General features: G+C 41.9%; 1 protein-coding gene across 4 annotated transcripts in view; it reads right to left on the reverse strand.

Annotated features, from left to right (window-relative positions):
* Positions 1-10,039: 10,039 nt before the first annotated feature.
* Positions 10,040-26,710, reverse strand: part of LRRC1 (leucine rich repeat containing 1) — a 164,240-nt gene continuing 147,569 nt past the window's right edge. For all 4 annotated transcript variants that reach the window (XM_051855609.3, XM_089333141.1, XM_089333140.1 and 1 more), the window contains exons 11-14: positions 22,461-22,576; positions 14,180-14,352; positions 13,063-13,199; positions 10,040-11,519 (exon numbers count right to left, since the gene is read on the reverse strand). In XM_051855609.3, coding sequence (XP_051711569.1) covers positions 11,361-11,519; positions 13,063-13,199; positions 14,180-14,352; positions 22,461-22,576 — 585 coding nt within the window. In that variant the 3' untranslated portion in view covers positions 10,040-11,360. The remainder of the gene's footprint in view (positions 11,520-13,062; positions 13,200-14,179; positions 14,353-22,460; positions 22,577-26,710) is intronic.

Raw genomic sequence — 26,710 nt, forward strand, 5'->3', positions numbered from 1 at the left:
ATTGCCACCCCCAGTAGCATCTGAGCTGAGAAGCTCTATGAATACTGGGGATGGGGTTACTGTTGGGAGAGGCCATTGGCAAAGTTAGCAGAGCTGGTCTCAAGCACAAGAACTGCAACTGAGGGCACGTCGATCATCTCCCATGCCTCGATTTCCTCATCATTCAAATGTGGATAATGCCACTCAGCCTCTAGCATTGTGAAAATAAAACTGAACTGAGCAGGTGCACGCACTGCAGCCTGGAGAGTGCCAGATGCATCATAGTGGTCACTCAGGAAAAGAGCTATGATAAGGTCTCATTGGATTGACGATAAAGCCATTCAATTCCGTTTGGTGGGAGATGGACTCAGAGAACCTAACAGAGAGAGTGTGAAAGGAGAATTATCCTAACCAGACAGTAGAGAAAGCTGGATCCTTGTAAAATGACCTGGTCAGCCTTTTATTTTGGTTTTGCCCTCAGCTTTGTCCTGGATCAGCTTCAGGCCCCCAATTTTCAACCTAACGATACATGTTCACAGGATGCTATGGAAAAAGTGCCTTCTTGAGTTGAGATGCACTCACAAAAGCCATAAAGGCACTGAGACTGTGGTAGGAGATTTCTGAGAGAGGGAGCTGTCCACAGAGTCAAATGCAGCAGCAAGGTCTAGAAGACAAGAGCCAGATCCTTGTCCATTGGGTGTGGCAACACTGAGGTCTGCTGACCTGACCAGACTATTTCCCAGGGTGTGGGTACTGGAGGCAGAGTCTCCACAGTTATAGGTGGAGGAGTGTTTGGAAATTTAGAAGTGGGGAGCACAAGACCTGTTTTTCAATAACCTTGGGGAAGAACAAGGGAGACAGCTATGAAGGGCACTTAAACTGAACATCAAAGTTCTTCGCTCGATTAGGATGGGATTCAAGTTTATATAAGTGGCTAAAGATATGGAGCAAAGTGGCTCTCCAATGGAGGAAGCTGTGAAAGCAAAAGGATCAGCGAGTAGCTGGAAGTGGGAGTTGCAACAGGAAAGTAAGGTATAGGGAAAGAAGTGTCCAGCATAGGCCTGGCATGGATCACTTAGTGGGGAACAGAAACCGGTGATTCACTTGTGAAAGCCTGAATTTTCCTCCAAAGAAGACTGGCATTCAAACAGTATCGAAATGGGCTGCCTGCAGCATTTTACAAACCTTGCATCTCTTCCTGACCAAGAGTTTCAATTATGCAGCCCACACTCATGCAGTGCTGATGCTCAGCCAGGCCTATAACAGGAATGGGACAGATGAGGGCTCCTGAGCAGTGTGAGAAGGGGATGTACCCAAGAATGTGTTGCAAAGCATCCGATGCTGGCTGAGCAGCGTTGGTGGCAAAAAAGTAACAGGTTTCACCTACTGACTGAAGAAATCCCAGCAAACCTCATTTGTACAGGGCCAGATAGTAAATATTTCCAGTGTTTAAGGTCATTTGGTCTGTGTACATCAAAAACATGGGCTTGGCCAGGTTCCAAGAAAACTTTACAGTCAGTGGATCATTGTTTAGTGATCCATTGACTTTTTTTTTTTTTTACACGCAGAGTGGACAGTGAGAGAGAGGGACAAGGAGAAAGGTCTTCCTTTTGCCGTTGGTTCACCCTCCAATGGCCACCGCGGCTGGCACGCTGTGGCCGGTGCACCGCGCTGATCGGGCAGGAGCCAGGTGCTTCTCCTGGTCTCCCATGCGGGTGCAAGTACTTGGGCCATCCTCCACTGCTCTCCTGGGCCACAGCAGAGAGCTGGCCTGGAAGAGGGGCAACCGGGACAGAATCCAGCGCCCCGACCGGGACTAGAATCCGGTGTGCCAGCGCCGCAGGCAGAGGATTAGCCTAGTGAGCCGCGGCGCCGGCCTAGTGATCCATTGACTTAATAATTTTAGTAAGAATGCTTTCAATGAAATTTAATGTCCTCAAAGCAAATCATGGCTCATAAAGGGGCATCATTTAAATAACAAGCACAACATTAAACATGTCCTAATAATGCACAAATTATTTCAAAATTATGAATGGTGAATGATTATTATTACTCAGATATCTAGGAAAATACTTTTATGATATATGTGTAATTTTTCTGTAGACACTAGAAAGTGATACTTTTTAAATTTAGGTACTTATATTAATATATATTTAAATTATGTATTGATCTATACATAACTATATGTTTCTAACAAGGACAAGGAGGGGGTTTGGGGAGACATTCAAATAAGCCAACTTCAGTCTCCTGAGGACACTAGTTGATTGTTGTGCTCCATGAAAAACACAGGTGATGTCTGGGCTCCTGAGGTTGGGAAGACTTCCTCCAGCAGCCCAGGTGTAAGGGCGGATTGTGGGTTTGCAGATCTGGGGCCTGCACAGCAGGCACAGACACACAGAAGAGCAAGACTTGTTCCTGCTCATTGGAAGCCCACAGTGTGTGGGCTGACATGCCACAGGGCAAGTCAGGAAGCGTTAATGTATTCTAACCACATCTGGCCATCAGCTCTTCCAGCTGTCCCCTTGGGCATTCACCCACAGGTAAGCATAGTTTCTACTTCTATTTGCATTTCCTCCTGTTCCCATTAGCTTGTCTATGAGGAGTCTTCAAAACATTCATGGAAAATGTGCATTATCTTTCAACTTCTGTTTTTCTGCATACGTTAACAAGAAGGGCCTGGAGGTCACCACATGGCTAAAAAGACCTAACTGCCCTAATGCCTACATTTGGAGCCACTGAGCACAGGTTTCAGGACACCAAAACATGCTGGCGATCATTGAAAACCTTCCAGGTACTATATTTGTCATCTAGTTTTCTAGAAAGTACTGAAATAGGTACTATTTCCAGTTTACAGATGAGTTGACTCAGACTTGGGGAAATTAAAGAAAATCTCTCAAGGAAGTGGCATTCAGTAAATGCCATAGCTAGAATTTGAACCCAGCTCTCAACTCCAAAGTTTCTGCTTCTTCCAATACGGTAATCAGGGGTTCTCTAGGCAGGGTTCCTCAGCTAGGGGTAGTACCATTAGCTCTTGGGAATCTGTTAGAAATGCAAATTCTTGGGTCTCAACCCAGACCTTCTGAATCAGACTCTGGAAGTGGGGCCCGGGAATCTGATTTACCATGGCCACCAGGTGATGGAGATACAAACAAGTTAGGAACTAGCACACAAGATTTACCATGGCCACCAGGTGATGGAGATACAAACGAGTTAGGAACTAGCACACAAGATTGCCTTCAAGACGAGGATATTGTGCATGCCAGGTCGTATGATACCGAGCCAGACAGGCTCTGTCACACCAAGGAGCCCAAACACACTGAAGGAGCTTAAGGTGGACACAGGGCAGCCAGAGAACTGATTTTTCTGTCCCTCCCACTGTGCTAGTTTTTAAAGAGTAAGGCAGTGCTATCATGAGTAGCTAGGAATAGAGGAAAAGAATCACTTCAAAGCTTCATATTTGGTTGTTGACACTTTTTTTTTTTTCTAAAAAACCTATGCACTACATGGATTTGCTAGATTTCAGATGTGGAATATAAGGTTAGGTCATTTGCCCAGGGTCAAGTTACCATAGGTGAAAACTCCTAGTTTTCCAAAGGATTGCTTCTACACAAATCCCAAGGGTATAACTTTAGACATGGGCGCACACTGAAATGAACACAGGAAGGGAACGGGGAGGCCATCAACAGCCAGCTGGCGCCTCACCTCACTGGTAATTTTTCTACACTGCACACCTTTCGGGTGTCAGGTAAGAACTTAACATAGACAAGGGTACTTAACACTCATCAGAGCGCTCTAAAATGCCTCTCCAGGTGCATCTGCCATCACACATGCAAAAAGAGGCACAGGTGGAGCAGGACAACTCCCCTGGCCATCTATGGCAATGCTCCTGACTTGCAGACATTAGCAAATGATTAAAACCAGGAGCAACCACAATCTAACAGACCCAGCCCACAGCTGGTTCTCGAAACTTCCCAACTAACGCCGAAACTCACCCCACCCATTATGCCTCTGGGCCAGTGGGCAGGACTAAAATTCAGGAAGAACACTCAATGCCCAGACAAGTAAGTGTGTTGTTTTGTTTTTCCAAGCAGTGCTGAGCGAGGTTTAAACAAACAAGCACTCACACCTACAGCCGAGGAAGGGCGGGAAGCAGCAGCCAGGTCTGTGAACGTGAACACAGGACACTTGGGATCCAGACAGGACTAAATCGTCTCGCAGGAGAGCCCATTTCCCACGACTACTTTCTTTAGATGCTTAGTGAAGGGCTGTTCACGGGGTACTTGGGCAACTTTTGGCAAGCTGTTTTTTTAAAACAATAAAACCTCATTATGATTTGTGAACGTACAAAAAGAGAAGCATTTATAGACTGAAGTCTCCGTGTGGGGTATCACCATTACACTCCACCACACACGAGCATTTTGAAACAGGAAAACTGCCTAACACCTTCTTTTCTATGACCAGGGTGGGACAGCCAATTTCAAATAAAATTAAGCACTGCTCAGTCACACAAGGTTTTTCCTCTTCCTGTTTTCTACTTCTTTGGATAAAAAGATAGATCCTACATGGGATCAATCATTATTTGTCAAATCTTTCAAGATAATGCTTTTTAAAAGGAGGATTTTTAAATAATAAATCATGAGTCACCTTTCTTATTCCCCCCAAAATGCATGAAGCTCAAGTTGTAGCCCCACAGATTTCCAAGGGTTCATTATCTGTTTTTCTCCAAGGGTAGGCTATTAAAGGTAGTGAGGATTAAAAAAAAAAATCATTCCTAACTAATTAGCTCACTCTAGAGCTAAGTGCCAATTTTTGAAACATGTTCATGCTGTCTCAGGGAGTCAGTTACTAAACTGTCACGTTGTTAATGTTGAAAGCCTGTCAATCTTTTCTGGTCACCCATTAACCAACTAAGTTATCGCCCAAGTTTCATGGTTTGTACATAGTTTGAGATGCTAGAGCAAAGACCCCAGGAACATTTCCATAACACCTAACCACAGGATCACGTGGCCATAGAGTGAAGACTGGCTGGTGGGAAGGCTGGAAGGTATAGAGTCAAGGCATTCGAAACCACAACTAGACACAAAGGCAGGCCCAACTCTGCATCAATTATGCACACCAGTCTTTGTCCCGATTCTGGGCCTGTATCACCTCAGTAAGTTAGAACAGAACCATTATTTCCATCATAAATCCAACTCTCGACATAATAACAGCTCTCACAGTATTTGGGCTGGGGTAGAGCAGCAACACAAAATAAAGGAATGGAGATCACAGACCAGTCCATGGGCGCAAGAATTTCAATTCCAAATCTGTCATGGTTTGATCTGAAACTACTTGAGTCTACTTTCCTTCGCAAATGGAGATGCCACGATCTACCTCTTAAGGTTGTTCTGGAATACGACTGTGCTCAGTTCGCTCACATTTATTGGGTGAAGCATAACAGTAAATGCTGAGAATGACCATTGTAACCGTACAGAACGGCAACTTATTTCCCGTTTATCAGTTACATTTTGATGTCTCAAAAGGAACGTGAACCAACCCAATCAGATTCTTCCCCAGTCAGAACTCAGGCCCTTTGTCTAAAATCAACGCCTGTTAGTGAGTGACTGTCCCTCTCACAGTTTAACTTTACATTGTCCTTCTATCCAACTGGCAGGCACAAAAATTCCTCCCAACCTTCCACACATCCTGCAGAACAAAAGTACCCAGATCAGGTTCTTCTGGTTGGTTTCCCTTTGCTGCCAGCTCTCTGCTTTTTAAAGAAAAAAAAAAAAAGCAGCAAAATGGCAATGCAGTCTTCACTCCCCAAATCCGGTTGCACTTCATTTTGTTCAGTAGCTTTTTCTCTGTGGACATTTCCCGGTATCCTATACCTACTTGTTCCTTCTGATGCATAAAAGGCCTCACCGGCCTCACTTTGACTGAAAGCAGAACACAACAAAGGTAAAAAAGGAGAAAGGTACGAAATTCTGAGGTGACAGAAAGTAAGCACCATACACCAAAACCTAGAAGACTGAGGAGATGAGAAAGAAGGGGGCATGGAGGGAGGAGTCTCTTTTCTTAGCTGTTTAATGGTTTCTTGGTAGAAACCAGTTTTACCTTGAAGATAGCTGTCAGAAGTCCAGTTAAAATTAGGGGATTAACATGAGACCACCGGTAACCTCACCATTGAGCAAGTCTACCAAATTAATATTTCCCTTGTCCATTACATAACCCACGGATTGATATAAAACAATAAGGTGGGGGCCGGTGCTGTGGCGTAGTGGGTTAATCCTCTGCCTGCGGCACCGGCATCCCATATGAGCGCTGGTTCTAGTCCTGGCTGCTCCTCTTCCCATCCAGCTCTCTGCTATGGCCTGGGAAAGCAGTGGAGGATGGCCCAAGTCCTTGGGCCCCTGCACCTGCATGGAAGACCCAGAAGAAGCTCCAGGCTCCTAACTTCAGATGGGTGCAGCTCTGGCTATTGTGGCCATTTGGGGAATGAACCAGCAGAGGGAAGACCTTTCTCTCTTTCTCTCCCTCTCACTGTCTGTAACTCTACCTCTCAAATAAATAAATAAATCTTAAAAAAAAAAAAACAATAAGGTGAAACATTTTGTGTCCTCATTCCTGAGAACACTGCCCATCTACTTACATAACTGTTGGCTAATAGCAGTAACGGCAGAGCTGCCAGTAACACTATCATGACTGTAATAGCAACAAGACCTGTAATAATGGCAACCATCCACTTCCTGAGGCCCACTTACTCATCACTTTAACCTGGTAAGACATATTGTATTATTACCCCATTTCACAGATGAAGGATTTGAGGCTCAGGGAAGTTAAATAGCTTACTCAATCCCATGTGGCAGGACCAGGATTCAAACCTACATCCATATACAAATGGTTCCAACAACATGCTATGTTGAATATCTAAAATCTCAACGGAGAGCCAGCTCTGTGGCATAACAGGTAAAGCCATGACGCCGGTGCTGGCATCCCTAATAGGCGCCAGTTCAAGTCCCGGCTGCTCTACTTCTGATCCAGCTCTCTACTATGTCCTGGGAAAGCAGAAGATGGCCCAAGTGCTAGGCTCCTGCAACCACGTGGGAGACCCGGAAAAAACTCCAGGTTCCTGGCTTCAACCTGGAAGAAGCTCCAGGCTCCTGGCTTCAGATTTGCCCAGCTCCAGCTGTTGAGGACATTTGAGGAGTGAACCAGCAGATGGGAGACTTTCTCTCTGCCTCTGCCACTCCGTCTTTCAAATCAATCAATCTTGAAAATAATTATTATTTTTTTTTAAATTTCAACTCTGAAATGCTGTTTTAAAGGGCAGACTTTTTCTGATTCCTGGGAACTTTCTGGTAAATTATTTAATCATGTGGACATCTTCTTAGGGATGTTCACATTTTAAGACACAATTTGGGGGACTTTGTTGGTAACTGATGGTGACTGGTCTAATATTCTACATTCACATGTTTAGAACTTTCCTTCATAAAAAGTTGATTTTTTTAATTGGCTCTTGGGAAAGTTAGATGAAGTCAACAGTAATTGGTGAAGTGAGATTTCAACTCCCTGAAGACGTCACTGAGTTGCCATATCCCTGACTGCCTTCTATTAACATTTCCAGTGCACACACAGTACCTTGCTAAAAAGTGTTTGTGCAGCCTTACCACATACCAGCTGGTGCACCCTGAGCAGAGTGTGGGTCAGTATTACAAGGGGAGTACTGGGTGTGCAGACCAACTTTCTGACACAGAAAATATTTTTCCCAGCCTCCACTGCTTCATTAAGTGTGTCTTTGTGGGTGTGGCCATTCTCACAAGCAACGGCCAATGGGCTGCAGTGCAAGGCTGGTGTTGAGTTTATCCACCTTGCTTCCCCTCTCGTCTAGGAGGTTTTCAGACAGGAAGATAGGGTTGGTCAGGCCCATTGTTGCAAACATTTCAGAAATAAACCAAATTACAGGAAAATATTGTCTGGTAATTTCTTACTGGTCTCTTTCACATCATCAATGACTTATTTCTCCACCTCAACTTTGTCTATTTTATCCACTGAAGCATAATTTGCCTTTTAAAAGAAAATAAAAGGCTAAGAAGAAAAGTGGGCAAACAGGTCCTACTAACCTCCTTTCCTGCTTTTATCTGTCACTCCCACAAGACAAAAAGGCAGCCAGACACTGCACTCCTCCCTTTCCTAAAGGAAGGGCAGACAGAGGAGGGGCGGTGGCTATCAGTGCCATGTAACCTTGTCCCCTGAAGGTCAGGAACTCTTGACAAGGCTCACAAAGGAAAGGGTTTTGTGTGTGTGTGTGTTTGTTTGTGTTTATAATTAAGTTTCTCTTTTAACTATAAAAGAGGCCGTCTTGAAAAAGGTTATGTTCTCCAGTTGGGACTGTTTTGTTGAAGCTGTTTCCATGGTGATGCTTAAGTTTGGCTCCAGCATCCTCAAGTCCATGAGCACTACAGTGTCAAGGAACATATAATATTAACATGAAACAGAATCCCAGAACTGAAAACCAAAATGCAACCCAACCAATCAGTCAACCAACCAATCAGGTAAATGTGAAATAAAGGAGACCGGCTAAAGGAAGAAAATAATTAGGTTCCTAAGACCTAATTTTCATGTTCCTTAACTAGAAAAATTTAAACACTCCCACCAGAGTCATGAAAAACTGAGATATAAAGAGGGGGCTTTATGGCCAGCACGGAGGCTCACTTGGCTAATCCTCCACCTGCAGCGCTGGCACCCCAGGTTCTAGTCCCGGTTGGGGAGCCGGGTACTAGTCCTGGTTGCTCCTCTTCCAGTCCAGCTCTCTGCTGTGGCCCGGGAGGGCAGTGGAGGATGGCCCAAGTGCTTGGGTCCCTGAACCCGCATGGGAGACCAGGAGGAAGCACCCGGCTCCTGGCTTCGGATCAGCGCAGCGCCGGCCATAGTGGCCATTAGGGGAGTGAATCAATGGAAGGAAGACCTTTCTCTCTGTCTCTCTCTCTAATTCTGCCTGGCAAAAAATAAAAAAAGAGGGGGCTTTATATGAAAATGAATAAACACAGAAACAGCATACAAGTTCTGTTTTTTCTTAGGTGTTAATATATGTCTCCTTAAAACCTATCTGCTGATCTGTACCAGTGTATGAGTAGTAACACCACCATTATAAGTTTAAAAGAGAAGAGTGTGTCAAAATCTTACAGAGGAGAAAAGAAAATGGATATCCACAGATTAGAAAGTAAAGAACAAGGGCTGCTGCTGTGGTGCAGTGCCAGAATCCCATATGGGTGCTGGTTTTTTGAGTCCCGGCTGCTCCACTTCAATTCAGCTCCCTGCTGATGGCTTGGGGAAGCAGTAAAAGATGGCCCAAGTTCTTGGCCCCCTGCACCCAAATTGGAGACCTGGAAGAAGCTCCTGGCTTTGGATCAGTTCAACTCCAGCCATTGCAGCCATCTGGGGAGTGAACCACTGGATAGAAAATCCCACTCTCTCTCTGTAACTCTGTCAAATAAATAAAATAAATCTTTAAAATAAAAAGAACAAAACTGACCAGCTGAACACACTTAAGAGTCACATACATTCAGCTCAATAGTCTTAAAAAAACATACAGGTAGGAGCTAGGGTTGTGGTGTAGCTGGTAAACCTGTAGCCTGAGACATGGGCATCCCATGCGGATGTCCATTGCAGCCATCTTGGGGAGTGAACCAACAGATGGAAGATCTCTGTCTCTCTCTCAATACAACTCTTTCAAAACAAATAAATTTTTTTTTAAAAGTGCATACATATACACACCCTAAAAAGCTAAGTGATAATAATAATAAGTAAATGCACAGAAGTAAAAGAAATCCCATCAGGGTCACTGAAAACAGGTTTCCCAGGAGTTCGCTTGAGCAGACAGCCACAACCCAAGCTTAACAAGCCAGAGGTGAAGGCAGTTCTGGGTTCTGCCCCATGTGAATACAAGTCCCATAGGAGCTAACTTAAAATTAATCATGATTTTGGTATTTAATGGATGGGAGCACATTTTGAAGGAATTTCAATACCTGTTATCATTTGAACATCCAGCATAATAATTAATTCTCAAAAGCTGTAGGGCCAATGTTCAGAGTGAGTTTATTTCAAGGAGGAGGGGAAATAAAAACCAACATGATTTTCTCAGACACCACAGAGTGACTGGCAATTTCATTTCTTTTATCACAGCATACAAAAAAGGAATCAACAGAAACACACCAACACATGTCCCCATGCCCCTTAAATTAGCTACTTTGTTATACTTTGATTCAAATTCTATTTACAAATTAAATTGCACTTAAAGATAGCAACATTTTTTAGGGTAGTAGGTTATTTTGCTTTATTATGGTCTTATATCTGGATATAAAACTTTTAAAGCTTTCTTCAGTAAAAATCATACTTTCTTTTGCAGCACATAATTCATTTATCCACTGAATTTCTGAGCCAGTTTTCTTTTTGTGCTTTTCGGCTCTACTTTATTACACAAATGGCGCACATCTTCAGAGTAGGCACAGTCTTGACACTGCACTTGAGACTTCCTTGCATTAAGTGTAAGAAATGGAATATTAAGCAGCCCAATCCTTTGGTTCATCTTTTTTGAAAAAAAAAAAAAAATCAACTTATATAATTTACAAATTGATGGTAATTCACCTTTTTGGTTAAAAACAAATCCACTAGGTAGATTACTGATTAAAATGCAACACTGCTTTAAAAGTACCACATACCCAGTTTCATCTCATTGCCCAAAGATGCCACTGCTTACAGCTAGTTTGACATGATACACGATACAGTAAGGCACAGTGGATGGTACACATGAAAACAAATACTTTAGGACTCGTCTGCTTTTCTGCACAAACACTAAAATATGTACCGTTTTCAAGATAAAATTACAACAAAAAATACATATTTTTGTTATGAAATACCTATACAAAAGTTTAAAATTTACACCATCTGAGCTGCCAAAAGAGATTTAAAAAGTATCAATTTTCCCCACATGTTAAAACTACCTCTCATCAGTAGGTCCAAGAGAACTTGGGTTCAAAATGTCCCAGCACTTAATGGAAGGGAGGAGGATAAAAATTCCCCATCCTGCTTTTCCTTCCCCAACATAAGACAAAAACAAAGGTCAGATGTTTACAGTAGTGTATTCTACTTATGACAAACAACTAAAATTTTAAAAGAAAAAAACAAAACTGCGCAGGGAGATACTGTGCAATCACTGGCTGAGGGGTGAGTAAGGCACTTCCTGGAGGAGATGGTGTCCTGACACTGGACACAGGCGAGGACGGCGATGGCGGCGGCTAGCAGGTGCGGTGAACAGAGGGTTGTGTGAGGCCCTCAGGAGCAGAGTGGAACACCTCAGACAGCAGGGGGAGACACAGGAGGTAAAACCTGGAGGCGCAACTCTACACAGAAGTGGTCACTCTATCAATGGCGTGATTGACCTCATTTTTGTTTGAATCCAGTCCTTTAGCAGCATTCATATCATTCCGTAAATTCTCCACTGTCTTTTTCATGTTCCTTAACTCCCCGGGGTGTGGAGTGGCTCTCCTTAGAAGTGTCCGCTAAAAAACAAACAGCAGAGTGAGGGTTTTTTTTTTGTTTTGTTTTGTTCCATGGCTTTTTCAAAATATGCAGTTTCAAGGCATTCACATTCCAATACAAATCTTACCTTTTTGGAATTGAATTAGAATGTGTGGAAAAGCTGTGTTTGGAGCTGTGTGCATATATCAACTGCTCCCTGCCTGTAGTTAATGGAAGATGAAAAGTGTCTCATGTAACTCACCAGACAGTCATGACGGAAAGATGACTTTGAGGATGAAAGAATACTATTTAAACTTACAAGGCTGGTGTCAAGTAAAAATAAGATTCCATAACCATTAATTAAAAAAAAAACACTGAAGATATATTCATGGGATGTGGAGGAAGAAAAAGTAAAGGAGTAAATAGAAAATCTTAAATTACAGTCACCATAATGATTTCCCAAAGTGGTTCTGGCTTCCTTCAACCCTCAAGGCATGGGAGTTGGAGAAAAAGGGAGGCATGAGAAATGTCTTTTCTTATTTTGCTGTTGTGTGTGCTATTTACATGACCTACTGATGAAAGTTCACATTTATCTAATACAGACAGACAGCAAGGCCGGATGTGAACAAACAGGGTATGGGCTTTAAAATACTGCAGGATTCAATATGATATGTGGTCTTTAGCTCAAGGAACAGCACTACATTCTAAGAGTTTCAGGGGAGTCAAACCAGGTTAACAAAATACTGGAAGGCACTAATGAGGCAATGAAGAAATGGGTGAAGTCATCTCACTACAGCAAGCCTTGAGGGAAGCAATAAGGAGTCACTGATGCTGAGGTTACTTTGTCAACCCTAATTCACTCTACAACCATAAATGCCTAAAATCCCATTGGATGATAGCAGGAGTAACAGACTATAGGTAGTAATTTAAAACCTGCCCTTTGTTTTGGGGGTTGCATATACGTCAAGCTCTGCTTATGAAAATCCCAATTATTTCAAGGACTTGTAAGAAGCCAACATCAACTGGCAGGAAGAAGTAGGTGTTGTCAACAACCCCTGAGGATACTGGATTTCTCTGAGAGATTTTCAAGTATGGATGAAAGTAAGCATGACCAGTACTGGCAAATCCATTCACAGGGTGGGAATTTGCCCTAGCAATTAAGATGCCAGTTAGGAAGTCTGCATCTCATACTGGAGTGCCTGGGTTCAATTCCAGGCTCTGCTCTCAATCCCAGCTTCCTGCTAATGCAGACCCTGGGAGGAAGTGGTGATAGTTCAAGTACTTGGGTCCCTGCCACCCATGTGGGAGACCTGGATTGAGTTTTTTTGGCTCTTCAGCCAGGCCCAACCCTGGCTGTCACAGGCATTTGGGGAGTGAACCAGCGGATGAGAGTGCGCTCTTGTTCGTTTGTTCTCATTCTCTCTCTCAGCCCAATTTCCGAACAAAAAAATTTTAAGGCAATGCAACCAGGATCAAAAGTAGTGAACATACAATTTGAAAATAAAGGAAAATCCTCAGTAGGTACCATTCTCAACCTTAACGAATTTTGAACTCCTTGTAGACAAAGAACCTCTGTTTCCATACCGTTTCATTGTCTTCTTCATCTTTTTCATCTTCCAAAAATCGGATTGCACTGACTCTGTTTACGGCCCGCTCATTCCAGGCTTCATCAGAGACGTCGTTTACCAGGTTCTCCAGTGCACCACAGCGAGGCAGGTTCTCTGTAGGGACAGAATCTATCAGCAGGGCTCTCTAGTTCGCTTGACTGGCAACTGCTACATAGTGATTTGTGGCTGACCAAGCAGAATGCATATGGGGCACCGGGGGCATAAGGCATCAGAAATAAGGAGGGCTGAGCTTTGCCTCAACCTCCAAGACTTGGCTTTAAAAAACAAAAACAAACAAAACAACATCAAGAAGAAAAGGCATGGGGTGGAGCTGCCCTTTCTTTTTAATGATGCATATCTGCCAGCCTAACATGTTTAATATTTCCTTCTGGAATGCCATGATTTATAAAGTCGTTTCTTGTGATTCTCTGTTACACAGTAACTTCAAATATTTTCTGACAGGGCTGTGGCTGAATGTGTTGGGTGCTAGTACTTTGCTTAGTAATGCATTCTAGCACATTTTTCTTGAAGGGTCTTAAAAACTCATTTGACACAGTGAAGACTGCCAAGGGAGCAGGAGGCCCTCCCACTTGGGGGACTCCCATTCCTCCAGGGCACTCCAGGTCTCCTCTTCCAAACTCAGCTCAGCAAAGGATTTATAATAGCATTTTGATGTCAGTGTGAATTTTTTTTTAAATCACACAATTTACAAAACAAAGATACAAGGACTCAAAACAACTTATTGGCTTAGAAACAGTGCACCAGTGGTGTTAACTACTGATCCGCAGAATTATCAGTTTGGATCTTAAGAGATTGCTGCCCTTTTTTAGGAGTATTATATTCTCCACGTTAGCTATAATTCAAAATCAGAAGGCTGTTTACGGAATTTCTGACACAGCAAACAGGTGTGATCAGCTCTTCCCCTGCAAGGACTTAGGGATCCCTCCCAGAGGAGTCCCAGGATGACCTCACCTTAGCAGACACTCATACAGGGCAGACAAAACACACGCACTTGTTGGGGGTAGGAGGCCTAACAGGTAGACGTGAGCTCCTGCTCACTGCAGTGGCTATGTGAACCTGGCCTGTGGGCTCACCGGGACAAGGAGGTTCAGAAGGCAGCTGAGGAAGTAGGACACAGGTTAGAATCTTCTCTCCTGTGGCATGGTCCGTGTCTGTCTGGAAGGTGAGCAGAGGCTGAGACTGGTTGTCAGACAACCACAAAGCCTTTAGTTTCAAGGTGGTCAGGGACAAAGGCAGATGCAGCAACCTAATTCAAAACAAAAAAGGTGGCCCAACCTCAAATTCTATAATTACATCAATTGCTGTCAAGATAAATAAAAAACAGGAAAAAAGCAACTAAGAAGAGTTCTGAGATTGGGTTCAAGGTCAAGAAAGATGTTATGCTTATTTATTTTTCAAAGGTTTATATATTCAAAAGGCAGAGTGATGAGAAAGAGGGGGAGGGAGGGAGGGAGAGAGAGAGAGAGAGAGAGAGAAATTTCCCACCTGTTGGTTCACTCCCCAAATGGCCACAACAGCCAGGGCTGAGCCAGCTGGAAGACAGGAGCCTGGATCTCTATCCAGGTCTCCCACATGGGTGGCAGGAGCCCAAGCACTTGGGCCACCTTCTTCTGCCTCCCCAGGCATGTTAGCAGGAAGCAGGATGGGAAGCGGAGCAGCCAGGACTCAGAACCGCTCTCTGTTATGGGATGCCGGCATCCCTAGTCAGGGTTTAACCCGCTGTACCACAATGCTGGCCCCAGATGTTTCGTGTTGCGCAAGATACTAGATTTACTCCTGGCAAGCAGATTGTTCAGTAGGTTAACTGAACTTCCCTTCTCTGTTGTCACCTCCTCCACAAGACCGTAAGGTCACATGGCCAAAAATGAGGAAATTACAGGATATATTATTAGGTCTTACACTGCTTCAATTTAAAGAGAGAAAATAAAAGTCAGCATAATTATGGAAGAACCTAGAAACCAAAGTTCTTACTACCCCCAAATGGCCACAGCCTCACGGACAAGGCCTGGGATGAGGATGTGGGGGTTACCTGATTCAAGGAGCACCTGGAAGATCAGGATATGAGGAAGGACATGCCTGCCATGCCTAAGAGCTTAAGCCACCATGAAAATGAAGAATAAAAATCATTTCTCACAGACTCCATTCGCTTTCTGCTGTCTCTAGGGAGATTATCACAGGCATTCCATTTTAAACTTTTATCTTTCAGCTGCTTCTCAGACTCCTAGGTGATAATTAATTTCCACATCAGGTTGTTTCAGTTTCAAATGAGGTAGCAGAAATGAAAGCACTTTAAAAGTTATAATGTGACACCTAAAGACTGGTTTCGTATTTATGCTTTGGAAGATTTGACAGCCTGGCTGTAGCCACATCTACTTAGTAAAGCCCATGGCCAGAAATCCTGTGTACAAGGACAATTCAGAATGTGTGCAGAATATGGCATTAGAAGATAAGTTTATTGTGCTATAACGAAAACATCTGATATCGATGCATATGAGTGGTTTTCCAAAAGTTCATGGAAATTGTTATAAAAAAAGAGCATGAATTTCAATTTTTCACCAAAACAAGCTTATCTTTTAATTCCATTTTCTCAAGAGCTTTTTGAAGCACCATCTCATTTGATATCTACAAGAAACTGTTCGAGTGCAGTGGAACTCAGGGGTGATTCTGCCCCTGGGGGACATCTGATGGTATCATTAAGACGTTTCTGGTTATCATAACTGGTGGAGGGAGGTGAGCTACTGGCAACTAGAGGATAGAAGACAGGAATGCTGCCAACATCGACAAGGTGCAGGGCAGCCCATACTAAAAAGAATTGCCTGGTTCAAAATGCTAATAAGGCCAGGGGTGAAAACCCTATTTTAGTTAAAACCCAATGCTTCCCACCAGCTAATTCACTTTGAGAGCAACCAAACCTCTATGAATATAAGGAACTGACGATTACTTTGTTGTATTTTCACTAAAAGGATGCCTCCATGTTATTAAGGTATAGCTCCAACACAGAAGTGACTTCATAAGAGAGCTATATAACTACTTCAAGTTAACACATGCATCTTACCAAGAGATTAACATTGCATTATCAGACACACACACCGTTCTGAATTAACAGAACTTATGGGAAATAAACTAGGACTATATGGGAATATGAAAACTGTATTTCAACACCATAAAACTAATCCAAATAAAATGTAGGCATAAACTGGTTAAGTCAATTTAATAAATGAAATAATATCAAAGAGCACAAGGAGAATGTAAACAGCAAAGACATTAATGAATTTTTCACAAAAACAATTACGTTTTGCAAAAGAGCTCCGATGTATTAGTTACAGAGATGACAAACTATTTTCTTGTCCTTTAACAGTTCAGTAAAGCCCAGTCTATTGCATGCATGCATACCAGCTGCAGTACTAAGGAGAGGGGAATTGTAATTTATGTGGGTCTTAGGTCCTAAAGTCAGTGCATCCCTGAGAACTGTTAAAGTGCCCTGGAAAAGACTACATTTTACACTATGTTATTTCACTAAGGAGATCCAGGCAGGGTGATAAATATGTATTTTTAAATCCTAGCATCCTCCCAATGCAATTACATGCACATACCATGACAAGGACATCAAAGGAATCTGATGGAATAGCAGATTCACAAATACACTTCTTCATACAAAGAAGTAGTTGCTCATCAAATGGGACAGAAAGTGAAATCTCTTAGGTAAACCCACCGCCTATGACATGGCATCCCATATGGATGCCAGGTCATGTCCCAGCTGCTCTATTTCCAATCCAGCTCCCTGCTAATGGCCTGGGAATTTAGTGGAAGATGGCATAAGTACTTGGGCCTCTGTCACCCACAAGAGAGACCCAGATGAAGCTCCTGGCTCCTGGCTTTGACCTGGCTCAGTCATCTGGGGAGCGAACCAGTGGATGGAAGATCAATATTGATTTCTCACTCCCTCAGTCGACCTTCAAAAAATAAAAATAAAAAAAGTGAAATCTCTTGTGCTTATATAAAAATTATTACTCCTTCCACCCAAAGGAACAGCTACTCAAATGCAATGAAGTTAAAGAAATCTGTTTTAAAAGTCTGTGGAGGCTGGCGCCGTGGCTCACTAGGCTGATCCTCGGCTTGTGGCACCAGCACCCTGGGTTCTAGTCCCGGCTGGGGCGCCGGACTCTGTCTCGGTTGCTCCTCTTCCATTCCAGCTCTCTGCTGTGGCCTGGGAAGGCAGTGGGGGATGGCCCAAGTGCTTGGGCCCCTGCACCTGCATGGGAGACCAGGAAGAAGCACCTGGCTCCTGGCTTCAGAACGGTGCAGTGCGCTGGCCGCAGCACGCCAGCCATAGCGGCCACTTAGGGGGGTGAACCTACGGAAGGAAGACCTTTCTCTGTCTCACTCTCTGCCTATCCAAAAAAAAAAAAAAAAAAAAAAAAAAAAAAAAAGTCTGTGGAAAATGGAATTAAAGATAACTTTATTTTGGCACAAAAAATTCGAAATTTATACATACCAAGAATCTTCAAAAATTTCATGAAAATGGATATTGTGAAACAATTATGCATGAATTTCAAAATTTTTATTGCACAAAAAGTTATCTTTTAATTTTATTTTCCACAAATGTTTTGAAGTGCCCTTGTATTTTCAGGCACTTTGACTGGGATTATTTTTTTAAGAATATCCATTATCCACTGTGAATGTTTCAAGTGTATTAAACTTTTTCACTATATTGAGCAAATGGATAATTTCTTTTTAATTTTTTCCTTATTTCTTTTAAAACAGGAGTTAAGCTAACATCCTCCAAAAATGTTTAAAGTTTCAAGTCTTCAGCAAGAAACGTATTGTCAAGCATCTCTACCCCTCTTAATCATGAAAGCATAAAGGAAAAAAAAAAAGAATCAAGACTTGAAATTGGCACAAAACACAGATACTCAAACATGGTCATTGTGACTTCTCAGGCTAATAACTGGCTTCCCAGCAGAATGCTAAAGCAAAGGTATATACAAGGCTAGAAAGAGCATCAGTAGTAAATGACAAAGCACATGACAGAAGCTACAGTAAATTACTAGACTCCACAACAACTGATCTTTTGATTGTATTTCAACTCCGATTAACGAGTTGTCTACAGCGTCAATTGTCCTGCAAGGAATCTAAGTGCCAGACTGTACATGGCTGCTGCTGACCAAGACCAAGCCACACATATGCTTGATCACAACCATCTTGTGGACATAAGCATTACCAGTGGAGTCAAAGAAGAAAAAAAAAAGTCCCTGCTCCCTGAACAGTCGGCACACAGATGCCACAGGCTGGCCTGACCCTCTCCCGGGTTCACTGTGGCCTAGGGAAAAAGACACACTCATGTATCCCTCTATTTCTCTTAGGTAAACCATTGCAGCTACACATCGCAATAGATTAAAAATACAGTCCTACTCTCCAGAGAAGCTAAGAATACATTTTTGGTTTACTCTAGTACCTTCTGTACACTGCAGAACAAACAGAATCAACACAAGAAACCACAGCTCCATTTTTATGTTACCTCTATGTTCTATTTAGGGCCACATCTCCTCAGAAATTTAAAAAAAAATATATGTTTACTATTCACACTGATGGTACAAGACAAAAGCAAGTGAGGAACCGACTGTGGACTCTTGTCCCTCTTTATATACATGATCAGCCCAGCCAGAGGTGACTTTGATGCTTCTGAATTACTACAGCAATTGTGGTGTGAAATTTATCTAATAACTAAGCACAGTCAACTGATTAATGCAATACTAACCTAGCGCAGGGGGGAATACATCTTACAATTTAATGTTTCATCTATTTCTTACTACTTATTAGAATTTTTAGTCACAAGCAAAGCTTTCAAAAATGTTACAATACACACACACACACACACACACACACACACAAATTGTGGGGCTGGTGTTGTGGTGAGTGGTTTAAGTCACTGCCTGTGATGCTGGCATTCCATATGAGCATAGGTTCAATTCTTGGCTGCTCCACTTCTAATAAAGCTCCTTGTTAATGTGCCAGGACAGCAGAGGAAGCTGGCCCAAGTGCTTGGGCCCTTGCCACGCACATGGAAGGTCCAAATGGAGTTCCAGACTCCTGGCCTCGGCCTGGCCAGCCCTGGCCATTTTGCCATTTGAGTAGTGAACCAGCAGAGGGGAAGATTCTCTTTCTGTCGATCCCTTTCTGTAACTCTTTCAAGTAAAAATAAAAATACATCTTTAAATAAAAAATATAATTTGAAACATAATCAACATAAACATTCAAACAAAACCAAAATATGTAAAACAAAAGCCCCCTATGCTATCAAGTCCCCATGCCACCCCTAGAAGAACCAACTTGTTCAGTGAACTACACAGGTAAGGTTGCTGGTTTTAGAAAAAAAAAATTCAAAAATAAGAGTGTGATAAGCTATTTGACACTTACCCTCTTCACCCAGGATTGGGGTCTCAACCCTTCCATGTCACTACACAGGGACACATATCATTTTATTGACTGCTTAGTATCCTATCATATGGCTATACTGTTGCATTGTCTTAATATTTTTAAATTACTGATCTGGACAAAATTCATAAATTACAAAACTGAAAGATATAAATGCTCCATTGATAGCCACTATTTGTAGTATTTGGTGCTTGTAATATTACAAGATCCTCAAATGCCCAATTTTGTATATGTGATAATATTCCTATGGGAGAGACTCTGCTAAGAATCAGTTTTTGTGTTCTATGTCCATGGGCAGCTGATGATACAAGATGTCTTCCTCCTCACTGTCACAGGGGGTTTGGCAACTAGTTTCCAAGGAGCACCTGGTAGTCACTCTTGCAGAGATGGATCCTATCTAACCTATAAAGGAAGTCTCTAGAAACCAACCCACATCTCCCTGCTTGCCTGTGTGGTCATATGCCTGAGAGAAGAGGCAGACACCTCTGCTGTATTTGCTGTGATTTCCCATGCTGTGATATTCTGAAAACTGCAAGGCTAACATGGTACCTTTTTTTAATTTTATTTTTTATTAGTTTCAATATGGATACTTAAAAATAGTGATTAAATATTTTAATAGGCTTAAAATTTGGTTAAGAATCTTTACACAAAGGACTAAATGACACACTTAACTGACTCAGATGACAGCTATGTAACTTGGCTTTTTAATTATGGTTTCTCCAGCCTAGCCCAAGCATAATAAAATGTCGACTTTCCCTTCTTCTGAGAACTGAAAAATGAGGCTTTCACTCCTGTGAAAAGCAGTTTTCAGACATCAGAGCCATCCTTTTGTTCAAGAATTAATGATGCAAATTCATGGTCACCAGCGAGAGAAGAACCAGGGAGCCATTCAGAGCCACTGAGTATCTACCATTGGCAATGGGAGGTCAGGAAAGAGCTGCCCTCCCCAAGCTTGAAGGGCTCTCGGCATGGGCATGCTTAGTCTGCCTGAAATCCAACTCCAATTCAAGTTACTCCTGAATTTCCAGTAATCAGTTAGTGATCCTAAGAATCTACTTACTGAGATATCCTGACAGCATTAACTTAGAAAAAAAAAAAAAAGATTCCAGCTGACTACTACTGTTTATTTAGCCTTGCTGTCTATAATCCATTTACAGGAATGAAAAATGGTAACTTGTGCCTGACCTAAATGACCAGCTAATCAGTGCTTGGAGACAGTCTGCCAAGCACTCTTCACACAGATGGCCTTTAAAAAGATTTTGAAGAATCACCAGCTCTCTTCCTCTAGTTAAACACGTTCTTTGGTATGTAACCATATCACATCTAAAAACATTAAATTCTTTTTGGTGAGAGAATCTGTGAAATAAGACATTGTGCAGTGGCCTGCTATTCACTATGCAAAACTATTTACACTTTCATTCAGACTGGAAATATTTACAAGGCACCTGTTGTGCACTAGGCTTCATGAAGGGACAAGGGATAGCACGATACATAAACCAGAGCATCTAATTTAAGTAGCTGCAGGTCTAGGAGGGTTACACACATGGAAACAGGCAACTTTCATCCAGCATTGTGAGTGGTATGGTAGGGGAAATTCACTCAAAAGCAGACTCTGACAGAAGGTTTTCTGGAGAAAACAAAGCTTAGGTGATAGGAGCAGCAGAAAGGTAGAGAACGGAGGGCTCCAGGTAGAAAAGAACAGATTGCATAGGCTCTGGGGGAAGAAAGTGCATGTGACCTTTAGAGTGCTGAAATTGGGGTGGAATGGCTGAAAAAGTCTATATTCCACAAAGGGGAAGAGGAGGCATACTCCAGAAACTGGCAAGCAGCCCCAGACGGCCTCTGCCCCAGCCCTTGACAGGCAGTACTGTGTGACCCTGGGGGTGTCAGTAAAGACTGACTCAGATATGAAGACTATGACATTGAGTCATGCGGACATTCTGATATTAGCTGTGGATCCCCTGCATATACAGCTTTACTTAGTGATTTTAGGGGATTCAGAGTCACTAGCAGAACACAGCAACCAGCATAACCCCTGGTTAAAATGAAGATTAAAGTGATTCAACTTTGTTTTGGAGACAAGGAAACTATGAGGCCCATGAAGACTCACAAAAGCTAGTTACAAAAGCCAAGGTAGGTGGTGGCATTGGGTCCGGTGTTTAAGACACCCACATCCTCTATCCGAGTACCCAGATTTGATAACCAGCTCCAGCTACTGACTCTAGCTTCCTGCTAATTCAGGTCCTGGGAGGTAGTAGGTGATGGCTTAAGTTGTTGAGTTTCTGCCACACACATGGGAGATCTGGACTGAACTTCTGGCTCCTGGCTCTGAATCAGGCTTTGTGGGTATCTGAGTAGTGAGCCAGAGGATGGGAGATATTGCTCGTTCTGTCACTTTCTGTCTCTGCCTCTTGAATAAGTCAGTTAATTTTTAAAGTGCCAAGATGAAACATGTTTCTCCATCCTCAGGTTGGCAATCTTTCTCTTCATCATTGTGCTGAGGCCAGCTCTCTGCTGTGGCCCGGGAGTGCAGTGGAGGATGGCCCAGGTGCTTGGGCCCTGCACCCCATGGGAGACCAGGATAAGCACCTGGCTCCTGCCTTCAGCTCAGCGCGGTGCACCGGCCGCGGTGGCCATTGAGGGTGGGTGAATCAATGGCAAAGAAAGACCTTCCTTTCTCAAAAAAAAAAAAAAAGCTTGGAAGCATTTCTATGGATGGCTCCACATAAACTTTAAAGCAGCTGCTGCTTAGGTTGTCCCTGACATTCTCAACTCCACTGGTATGGACTCCATGGGGCCTGGGTCATCTGATTCAGAAATTCTATACACTATAGATAATGCAAAGACAATTTTTGCAAGCAAAAATCAATGTGTCTGGACATTTGGTCTCTCAAGCAAAGCGAAGAAGGACATGATTACCTGTTCCCTGCCACATCCAGGACATGAAGTTCTGTGGCCTGTGACACCTCTGCAGGTATCCGAGTTAGTCTGTTGTCACGCACGCAGAACACAGTGAGGCTGCAGCATCCGCCGATCTACAATGGGAAAGAAAACACACCCTTTTTTCCATCTGGGGAGACATGGGGTGGAATCAGAGTTGAGAGTACTTTGGTTATGAAACATCATGACAAAGATGCATAAATTATGTCAAATAAGTCTCAAATAATAAGTCTCACTGATGGCCAAATATGATTAATTTAAAATCTACAAAACACAGACCCAAAGGTTCATAAAAATCTATGCAAAACATTAAACATACATGTTTTAAGTTAAATCAAGAAAATAAATGATACAAATCAAAAATTTTATTCTGCAAAGGAAGTCATTTGCCACTGCCAATATATAATGCAAAAACATCTGTTAAATATGTTAACCAAATTAACCAAGTCAAAACAATATCTAGTAATTTGGGAGTATAATGATTCTAGTTTCAAAGTTGGGCCAAAGATGATACACACACACACACACACACACACACTTTAAGACCTGCCCATTATATTCACTTCAATATTCTCAGTGTTCCTGTTTAATTTTTCTTTTAAAAAAGAAGGCTATCTGGAAGATGATACAATACATTAATGTCAGTCATACATCTTTTAATAGACTTTAGGCATTCACAAATTAATTTGGTAATTCATTTTCCTTTGATGAGTACAAAAATCAGTAATACCTTACAAAAAATGAAGTTGGCAAATACATATATTAATCTCCTCATGTATGGTCTGCTGAACAAAGTGTATAAATCAATACTTGCATCCACACCAAACTTGGTTACTGTTTTTTAAGTGATGAACACACAGGTAACTGACCTTTATATGAGTTTGGTCTTCAAAACAGAACATAAACACAAAAGAGTTCAATGATTCTCTTGGAAAAAAAAAAAAAAACTGGCTGTGGTTTTCACAGTCGGGAAAGCTGAACCAAGGGGGCAGAAAAATAACTTGATTCCAGACACAACATTCTGCAGGACTCCATAAAGTACCACATTCTTCTAGGGCTCGCTATCCTGACTAAAGAGCATTTGCTAGAAAAGGTTCATGAAAGACCTATTGATGTCTCCCTGACACACGGAAAAGTACTATTCCAGAGCCTCCTACTTGAGGAAGAGCCAGAGACTTGACTCTTCAATGATATGAATGTATCTTTTGTCCTTTTCTACTCATATATGTGCTTAATATATGGATATAATACACTAAAAACACAAAGCCTATTTTGAGATTGCTACATCATTACCTTAATGTACAATATTTTTATGTTTTCGTTTAGTGCTAAAATAAAGATTCTGAAATAACATATTTAACCATAGTATCGAACCATATAAATATAAGAGAAAAATAAACATAAAGGAAAACAGAATAATGTTGTCTGTGGTCATGTGGTAAATACCCAAATACACAGTAAATCTTTGATTATCCTCTATGTTTCTCAGTATCCATATTATATGTACACACACACAAATACACACACACACAAACATATATTTACATTTCCAATCATAGAAAAACTAGTTACTCACCACTCTCCAAAATATACCTTGTATTTTGGTCCCACTGTTTAAAAGAAATTCCTTTCTTGTCTCAGCTTTTTTTTTTTTTTTTTTTTTTTTTTAATCTTAACCAATCATGCAACATTAGTTACATGTCCTCTAAGCCCAAAATCTTCTCACAACAATCTGGTATATATATTATATTTTGTAATTATAGTCTAACCCCCTTGGCAGCACAAAATACTTAAGATTCCCAAGATCATTTGACTGAGTTAACTGTGTTATATGTATATGTAGACACATAATCAGTATGGCAAGTATAGTACCCATTCTATCTACTTTCCCCACGGAGCCTTACCTACCCACCACACCTCTCATTAAGTTTATGTACTTTATTATTTATTTACTTTCTTGTAAGATTGCTGCTTAAAAGTTACTAACTTCTATTTGTAGTAGTGGAGACCACATAATTCTTCTTTGTTCTACAAATAACCCCCAGAGTAGCCTCTCTTAGGGTTAAAAATACAGGCCTAATATAGCATCCTCTAAGAGATGTGCAACTGGATCTTCGTAAGACTTGGAATTTCTTCCTACTTTGAAGTTGGGAATCATAAGTTTTACTTTAGGTGCCCAGGAATATCCTGAAGGAAAGGAATCAAAACCTCAGCTCTTCTGAGAATTGAGATGATCACATTCTCTGAAGAACTGAGATGGTACCAACCAAGATACTCATGGGAAGGAACACCTGAGCTCCACATTGGGCTCCTTCCCTACCTGGAGAAGTGTCTGCAGGAATTCTAGCTTTAGTGGTGGACCTGGGTTCCAGGAGGGAATTCTTCCCATCAGCAACTGGCTGAGGCTGGAGGGAGACATGTCAACCATCTACTATCCTGGCCTAACTTGCAGAGACAAGATTTATTGTTACCCCAGCAAAGCAGATAACATCGGTTAACCATATGATCAAGCCCCAAGGGACAGTAAGCTCCTGGTGGGCATATGGGGCTAAATCTGCTCTGTGATTCTGGGGCATCTCACATGACTGTCTACTACTCCAGTCATTTCTGTCTTTGTACCCTACAGCTATACTATGTGGATATTTTCATTTGTATCACGTGCATATATAATGTAGTAAAAAATTAATTAACTGAAATGGGTCACAAATTACTCTAAAATTACTGGACTATTTAACATCCTTTAAGGATTTGGAGGGGGGAAATAGTATAAACTTTCAATGGAGTATGTGAGCTGTCCACTGTCTTTATAGTCTCATTCTTCCCCCATTTGAGATGTCATGGGGTGGGGGGAGCTGGAAAGTAATTGTGTTCAACAGCATCTTAGGTCTTCTGGGGTCTCACAACAGGCAGTGTGGGCTCCTGATCGCTATTGTCTATGCTTTGGGGAGAACAATGCCAACAAAGAGCACAAGTTGCTGCTGCTGAGTGTGCTAGGGGTGCCTTAATCACTCAGCAAAAGTACACACTGTCCCTGGCAGACACTCACAAATACAGGTCTCTTTCCGTATCAGCCAGGAAGAGATGGCATAAAACATTTGCCTTTCAGAAAAGATTATTAAACAGTAGGAACCGTAATTCACAAGATACAGTTTGTTACAGACGTCAGAGGGGGATGTGGTGCATGGGAGGAAACAGATGCTTTGAGACCATACTGACATGGGTTAGATTTTAGGGTCAGTAAATGTTTTGTGGGTTTGGATATCTGACTTTACCCCAAAGTAACAATGAGGATTACATTAAATAAAACCACATATATAATTTAGCGCCTATCATAGAACCTGGCCTATGGCTGTTGCCAAATAAGTGTGGTGATTGCTCTTGTTTATTCAAGAAGTGAAAATCCCACATGCAAATGAGGAATTCAATCAACACTCAAGCATGTTCTGTGCTCTTAGGACTGTGTTGATGCTGACAATCTCCTTCCTGAGCTCACCTGAACCTCTTAGGAATCAGTCTCCCTGACAATGCATTCCAGTGACAGTTTGTACTACTAATAATGAAAAACTGACATATTAGTTCAGTGTCATATTATACATACCATTCATATGCTATTTTTGCTTTCCCTTTTGGGTTTAGGAGGCAGAGTTTAGTGGTTCCTTAGTGGTCATCAGGATAAAATGTCTCTATCACTTAGAAATTCTGGGAAGCAGAGTTACTGTCTAAATGACTTATTACTAGTTATGTAGGAAGCTGATATTTTTAAACCTCCCTTAAACCACATAATAGCACCTTCCCAGAATACAAGGGGTTGGACTTGGATTCTCTGAGAATTACAGAATGTAACTGAGAATCTTTGTTTAGCTGTTTTGTGTCTATCTTAATTCAGAATGATACTGTCCTCAATTGTCTGGCACTGATTTAGTCCACCTCAAGGAGGGAGGACCTGTGGATCACTGAGCAAACCTTTACTCTCAGCTTTCACTAAATAATAATTGCCTGCAGATTACAATATCCTGGAGGAGATAATCAGATAGATTCAATGGTTCAAAGGCGCAAAGAGGAAATCTACACTAGTCACCTTTGTCTACTGACAGACCACTTTGCAAATACCTGCCCCGAATGTAAAAGAATTTTCACTTTCCTTCAGTCTTTTCTTTTTAATATTAACAGAGCAGAACCAACATTTCAATGACAAAAAGGAAACATAAAGATACAACTTGAACAGAAAT

Source organism: Oryctolagus cuniculus, chromosome 5 (genome assembly GCF_051225735.1).
Source record: "Oryctolagus cuniculus isolate XC-2025 breed Fujian yellow rabbit chromosome 5, ASM5122573v1, whole genome shotgun sequence".
In the NCBI taxonomy this organism is placed as follows: domain Eukaryota; kingdom Metazoa; phylum Chordata; class Mammalia; order Lagomorpha; family Leporidae; genus Oryctolagus; species Oryctolagus cuniculus.